The 7562-nt window shown below is 36.5% G+C and overlaps 1 protein-coding gene across 1 annotated transcript in view; it reads left to right on the forward strand.

The window, feature by feature from the left end:
• The window catches only part of nedd9 (neural precursor cell expressed, developmentally down-regulated 9), a 30855-nt gene extending 24571 nt beyond the window's left edge, over positions 1–6284 (forward strand). The window contains exons 4-7 of the mRNA XM_058754227.1: positions 1–10; positions 1904–3010; positions 3914–4003; positions 5017–6284. The exon at positions 1–10 is cut by the window's left edge and continues 122 nt beyond it. Of these exons, the coding sequence (XP_058610210.1) occupies positions 1–10; positions 1904–3010; positions 3914–4003; positions 5017–5571 (1762 nt within the window). The 3' untranslated portion in view covers positions 5572–6284. The remainder of the gene's footprint in view (positions 11–1903; positions 3011–3913; positions 4004–5016) is intronic.
• Positions 6285–7562: the final 1278 nt, after the last annotated feature.

The following is a 7562-nucleotide window of genomic DNA, read 5'->3' on the forward strand; positions in this document are numbered from 1 at the left end:
GTCACAAGGGGTATGATAATCCTTCAGCCCATAACATTCATTATGATGTCATCATAATTAGCACATGCAAATTAGGATTTGTTTAAAATGTTAGCATATGACTTGTCCCACATTGTTTGTGCTACACAATCTGGTGGTCGATAAATTGGAGTTTGCTTCAAAATTATTGATGCAAACAGTCATATGTGTCAAAAAGAATAATGAAAATATATTTATAAGCTACCCAGTATTTATTTTAGTATCACTGAGATACTATTATTGTTTTTTTTTTTTTTTAATTAGCTTTAATTGTGTTTTCTATATAGTATATATATTTATTTTTCTATATATTTGTCTATATAGTTTAATTTTTAGTTCAGTTTTAATTATTTTAATACTATTAGTACAGTTTAGTCTTAGCTAATCTAGTTAAACTAAATAAAAATGAGAAACACTGCCTTTGCAACTAGCTGAAAAAGTATGTATATTTTATTTTATTTCATTAAAGGTTTATTTTACTTCAAGTTACAAAAAAAAACTTGTTTTCGTTTTAGTTAAGTATAATAACCCTGATGCAGCCCTTGTTCTTTGTCTTGTAACCGAACGCTATTATTTCCCAGAAATTTTACAAAGAAATGAATACTCAGATTTTTATTACTTTCCCCTGGTTAGCAAATTAAAGCCTAGCTTGCCAGTAATGTTGGAGTCAAACTCAGAGTAGTGCTCTTAACTCTGCAAGGAGGTCAAAACAGAAATAATTGTGCTGAAGCCCCGCTTATGTTTCACCGCTGCTCCTGGTGAAATGTGGCGTAGCGCCTCGAGTTTGTTTGAAATAAACTGGATGTATGTGGAAGCCTATTATTAGAGTCGTATTTAATTAGGGTTTGAGGAAACCCGGACTCACTTTGAAAGATTCTACGCTTGACAGAAATCACTTACAGGCCGCTGCGTTTATTTATTGACCAATGTCCTGTTGGCACGCCCCATGTACTCCCATTACGCTGTCAGGTCAATGCCGGGTTTTATCCTTTAGCTGGATGGCAGGATTTTCCATGTACTATTTAGAACTTCCATAAAATGCAGAACTAGATTTATTATTAGACTCAAACTCAGTGCTTATTAGTGTTGTCAAGATATTGGGATTTCCACTTTTGATACAATACTTGAAAAATATTAATACGCTATACTATTTTCAATACCACAGGGAAAAGTTACACAATTTTAAGGGCATAAAATAAACAGTATTTAAGTTAATTTACTACTGACCATTGAAACAAAATGTTAATAATGATTATAACAGCGTAATTGTGGCAAAATGCATTAGTTGTGAAATGATTAAAATTTTGCTGTAAAGCAGCAGGCAATAGTGTCATTATTCAGCTCAGTTTAGTTCAGTGTTGATTCAGTTTTTATTTAACAACAGTGCTGATGTTGTAAAGTTTATCAATTATGAAACAAGTCGATTCAGCTGTAAAGCAGCTTTATAGAAAACAAGTATGTTGTTTAGTTCAAGTCACTGTTGTTTCAATTAAGTTCAATAAGTGTCAATGCTGCAAAGTTAATCAATTATGAAACGATTCCAAAGGCAGCTCTACAGAAGACAGTGAAATTATCCAACGCAATTAGGTTCAAGCTTTTGTTCTCATCCGATAGTGTCAGTGAAGTCAATCAAAACTTTTTTGGAATATTCATTGTCTTTTAGATGAGATGGCGTAATAAAACCGAGCAGTGTCATGGTAAAATTGACCCCAACTGAGCAAGCCAAAGGCGACAGTGGCAAGAAAGCAAAAATTTGTCACCAGTATAGGTGTATCAGTACTGCAGAAAATGAGTGCTTAATCCATTTCAAATATTCAAAATTGGTATACAATTGATATTTTTGGGCACATGTATTTCATGTTTAACCAAAATCTCTTTTCCACAGGTGTACTCCACGCCACCTTGTAAGAATAACATTGCCCAAGACGAAGGGAATTACGACTTTCCACAGCCTTCGAAGCACAAGCAAGAAGGTATATATGACGTTCCACCACCATCACTCTCCAAAGCTTCCCCATGCTCCAACTACGACTTCCCGCCCAGCTCTGAGCCGATGTCCCGAAAGGGCATGAACGACAGCGCTGGCATCTACGACGTTCCCGCCAGCCAATTGGCCACAGGTGGATCTCAGGACTTGTACGATATTCCACGTGGAATGCCGCAGAATCGACACACTTCTTCTGAAAGAGACAGAAATAAATCAGTTTACGATATTCCACCAGGAGACGCTCGGTTACTCGGTGACGTGACCGAATGCGTCAACCGCTTGTCGTTTTCCAGCACAGGAAGCACTCGCAGTAGTATGTCAACTTCCTCTTCTTCTGCCGGATCGCCCGCCGAGGGCCGGCTAGCATTGGATCTAGACTCTGCGGTCCAGAGGTTGAGTCGTCTCCAGCAAGGTCTGGAGTCTTCGGTTTGTGCACTGCAAACTCTTGCGGCATCGCCTCACTGGCGAACGTACAGCTTCATGGAACGTCACGCCAACGAGGTCCGCGTTTCATTGGAGCGCGTCAAGTGTGCGCTCACAGATTTTCTCGTATTTGGCCGTGGAGCGGCTGCGAACGCCTCCACGTTGTCCGATCCAGGATTGCACTCCAAGTTGCGACGCCAGTTGCAACGTCTAGAAGATTCCCATCAGATTCTTCAACAAACACACCAAACTTTAGAAAACAATTGTTGGGCGCTTAATATCCTAGTAACGGGCACCAAGCATCAGAACAAGAGTGACGAACTGGAACGTTTTGTAATGGTGTCGCGGACAGTGCCTGACGATGCCAAGCAGCTGGCTTCAACAATAGGGGGCAGCGCGGAGCTGCTTTTCCGAAGAGCACCAATAGAGGGCATCGTTCACCCCTTTACTTGCACCCCAACGGAGGAAGACAGCTATGGAGCCCAGACCAAACCTTTCCCCGTATCTCACGACAAAGCAAACATGAACAGCGAGAAGTGCGTTAAAAGCTGGATGGAAGATTATGACTACGTTCACCTACAGGTGAGAATCATATCTATCCATCTATCTATCTATCCATCTTCATACTTAAATGCAGATTGCCTTTGAAAAGAAATTAACAGGTATTTAACGGATGTATGCTTATTTTTGGGAGTTAGCACTAAAAAAACTCATTATCATTTACTAGCGCACGGCAAAAATAGTATAACTGTTTTATTTTTCATAAACAATTTTATTATAGAAAAATTTTTGTTATTCATTCACCCTCATTTATAACTCGCTGATTTTCAGTACCAGCATTAATTCATTACAATTAAATAATATTAATGACATTTTATTTTACATTTTATTTTAAGGGTAAATTCATGGAGAACTATTGCATTGCTCAACTGTTTAATGTTCTGTGTCAATATTCAGTCAAAATTCAAGTCAATATTCAGTTTTGCTATTGTTCATGTTTTTGTGACTGGACTTTTATGATGTTTGCATAGCAGATAAAATAAAATTAATGTAAAAACAAAAATGAATGCTACAAAATAAGCCTGCAGCACAAAACTGCAACAGAAAAACAGTCCGTCCGATTCAGTCTATCATCTGTTAATCCTGGATGCAGAGATTAGGAATGAGATCCCTTACTTTTGAGCATGCAGAAAGTGTCATGCTGTTGGGATTAAAATCTAAGCATGTTCTTCAATCTCATGCAAAAGGCTAAGAGGATAGTTTAGATGCTGCCAGAACAGGGTTTTGAAGAAAACAAAAAGAGAAGATTGCTTATTCAAATTCAGTTCACAAGACAAATAAAGACAGACTTTCTAATTTGAATTAAAAAGGGATCAGTTTAATACCACAGTGGCCTTTAGCTGCTCACTGGGGCATTGAGATGCTAGTTTCTGCTTTGAAACAAATAGTTTCGACTTGCTGACTGACCTTTTGTTATTTTTGCAGGGAAAAGATGAATTTGAACGCCAACAGAAGGAACTTTTAGAGAAGGAGAACATCACCAAACAAAGCAAAGTCCAACTCGAACAAGAACAGGTAAACGACACATGCACATAAACGTCATCAGCTTAAGTCATCAATGAACAGGGAAGTAGCTTATAATTAATATTTGAGTTCATATTAATATTGTCCATTTGTTCACCATATATCAGAGTTTCACTATAACAGCCTCACAGGTGCAGATCTCAACTCTCTTCTAGCACAACCAGCATAGCAGATGGTTCCTGTTACATACAAACTTAAAGGAACACTCCATTTTTTAAAATAGGCTAATTTTTCAACTCCCCAAGAGTTAAACAGTTGAGTTTTACCGAAGAGTCAAGTTTTAAATAGAAAAATATCGAAACTCTTTGGTCATTTTTGAGCGAGATGCTAACGGTCTAATCAGATTCAATGATCTATGCTAAGCTGCAGCTAAAAGTGCTACCGCCGGACCCGAGATCGGCTGAATGGATTCGAAAACGGTAAAACTCAACTTATTAACTCTGGGGGAGTTGGAAAATGAGCCTATTTTCAAAAAAAGTGGAGTGTTTACGATTAGTTTTTGTTTACATTATATATATATATATATGTGCACGGTGTATATTTATTATATATATATATATATATAAATAAACACACATACAGTATATATTTTGAAAATATTTATGTTTATACATTTATATATATTTTATATTATATATATATATATATTTAATATATAAACATAACTTTTTTTTTAAATATATACATGCACATGTTTGTATTTATACATACATAATGAATAAACACAGTATACACATATATTATGCAAACACACTTTTATTTTGGATGCGATTAATCGCGATTAATCGTTTGACAGCACTAACATGTGTGTGTGTATATATATATATATATATTATTATTTTTTTTTTTTTTTTCTTTCTTTTTTTTTTCTTCATATTTTATTTCTCATTTCATTATTTAAAAAGGTCCACCAGTAAAGATATGCACTATTTTTCTGCATTTTTTTATGATAATGATCATTTTAAATAGTTCTAACTCTAGAATTTCTTTCTCTCACTTAACAGCTGAAACAGTTCAAACAGCTCGAACAGGAAGTGATCAAACCTGTAGAGAATGACATCACCAAATGGATCTCCCACCAACATTCAACAGGCTCCTCCCCCTCCTCCTCAGACTCCTCCTCTAATTTCTCCATGGGAGGTGGAGCTCCAATGTGTTTGCGTGATCGCCAACTGTTGGGTTTTTACGCAGACCAATGCGAACAGCACTTTGTGACACTGTTGAATGCGGTAGACGCATTTTTTGGCTGCGTAAAGGCCGGGCAACCTCCACGAATCTTCGTTGCGCATGGCAAGTTTGTCATTCTGAGTGCCCACAAACTTGTGTTTATCGGGGACACGCTGTCGAGACAAGCCTCGGCGGCTGAAGTGGCAAATCGCGTCATGAACTTAAGCAACATGCTGTGCGAGATGCTAAAGACAGTCGTGGGCGCCACCAAAATAGCGGCCCTTCACTATCCCAACACGGCCGCTGTACAGGAAATGGTAGATCGCGTGACGGACCTCTCGCACTTAGCACAACAATATAAAGTGCAGCTCTCGCAGATGGCGGGATTGTGATATCATCAGCATGATGTCACTAACTTCTGAACAAAGACTGTCATTTTAACATATATATATATATATATTTATACTCCTATAGATGCATCACTGAAAGTTGTCTTTTGTAAATAGTCCTGCTTTCTGTAAATATTTGGCTCTGTATTTTGTGTAGATTTGTTTTATATAATAATAATGATAATAATATTAACTGAATGAATAGAAATGATTGAGACTTGCATTTGTAGAGTGACCGTTAACATTCCTGATCGTTTTGTGTATTAGGCACCTTACAAGTTGTCCTTTACTGCTAATTATTGTGTATTGCTGAATGCCAGAACCTACAAAATGGAAATAGTTTGTTTTGAAAATGTGCTGTATTGTGACACACAGTCTGCCGAGAGGACGGTATGAACAAAGTAAAAGATTTCTGTGTCTTTGCTATAGAAATGGTGTTTCACTTGTTTTTGTTTGAACATTGTGGTAGGGGAATCTCACCAAAAATGTGTTCCAGGTCATATTTTACCCCAAAATCAAAAAGAAATTACATTTTGTTGATGCTTGCTTTAGAATCATTCATATTTTTTGCATTGTGGCAATTTTTTTTTTTACAATTAAACCCTTTTCCTCCTGTTTTTATTCTTGTAATGCAGACAAAAATGCATTTTCATTACTGTATTATGATAAAAAATAAATGTACATATATACAATATATATAAAGTATTTTTACACCATGGCAGTTTTTGTTTTACTACTTTTATACTTTTTTTTTAAATACTGAATTACAGTATTTTATTACAGTAAAAAAAAAAATCACGATTTGTGTTTTTATTAAAATGTCACAATGCAATAAAACAAATCTCAATGGAGCTAAAAATAATTTTTCTTCACACAAAATTTTTCTTTTCATGGTGAAATGTGACCCAAACATGTTTTCGTGAGATTAATTCCGCTATCGCAGCATAGCTAACCAAGTAAACCATGTTAAACGAACGTGAAATCTGGCAGAAGCGAGGAAGATGTTTTCCCAAGAGATTTCACCCCTCCATTAACATAACTCAATGTCCCACCGATCCATAATTCCCAAAGTATTATCAGATGATTCAATTGGACAGATATAATCTGATAAAAAAAAGACCTTAGATGGATGTGAGCGTCCCAAACCATCTCTTTGGACCTTGGTGACTAATACTTTCCATTCCAGGCTGTAATGAAATGAGCATGTATCATGGCTCATGTGGGTTAGCGGCGATGATGAGAGGCCATGCTAAGGGGATTGAAGAGTAAGTCGAGCACGGCCTGAACAGAGTGCCACACCATATTATCATTAACATTAACCTGCTGGAACATTCGGAGCACCACATGTCTGCCCAATCTAATTTGGTAGGTTTTTTTATTTTGCCATCTCATCTAAAAGTCCTTAAAATACGGGTAATTTGGCTTATTCTCATCTAACAATGTTTTTAACAGATGCTCATGATGATTTAGCGTGTGGCCTGCAATGAGATGAAGGACATTAGCTCATGCAGCAGGTGCTCTGCGGCTCTATGCAGCTGTGCACCAGTTTCACCAACCATTAAATTTTTTGATGGATCATTCCATTCACACTGCAGGCACATAATAGAGACATTTGTTACATACAGCATTATATTGGGTTTTTTTTTTTAATATATATACAACAAAGGAATAATTCAGATTGTGTACAACATACTATGGTTTGCATCTACTGCATGTTGTTGATTACCAACAACAATAATCTTATAATTCATTAAACTGTAGGTTTCTATTAAATGAACTGCTTTTACAAATGAACAAATTGCTCTAATTGTTTGCATGTGAAAACAAACGAGAAACAGATTTACAATAGTATTCTTGCAATGGAAGACTAGAAGGCAAATAGGCAGCACCACGAATAAACAAAACGACAAAAACGTAATTCAACTTAAAAGGAATAGCTCACCCTGAAATGAAAAACTGCTAAAAATGTACTTACCCTCAGGCCATCCAAGACA

This window comes from Onychostoma macrolepis, chromosome 19 (assembly GCF_012432095.1).
Source record: "Onychostoma macrolepis isolate SWU-2019 chromosome 19, ASM1243209v1, whole genome shotgun sequence".
Taxonomy (NCBI): Eukaryota; Metazoa; Chordata; class Actinopteri; order Cypriniformes; family Cyprinidae; genus Onychostoma; species Onychostoma macrolepis.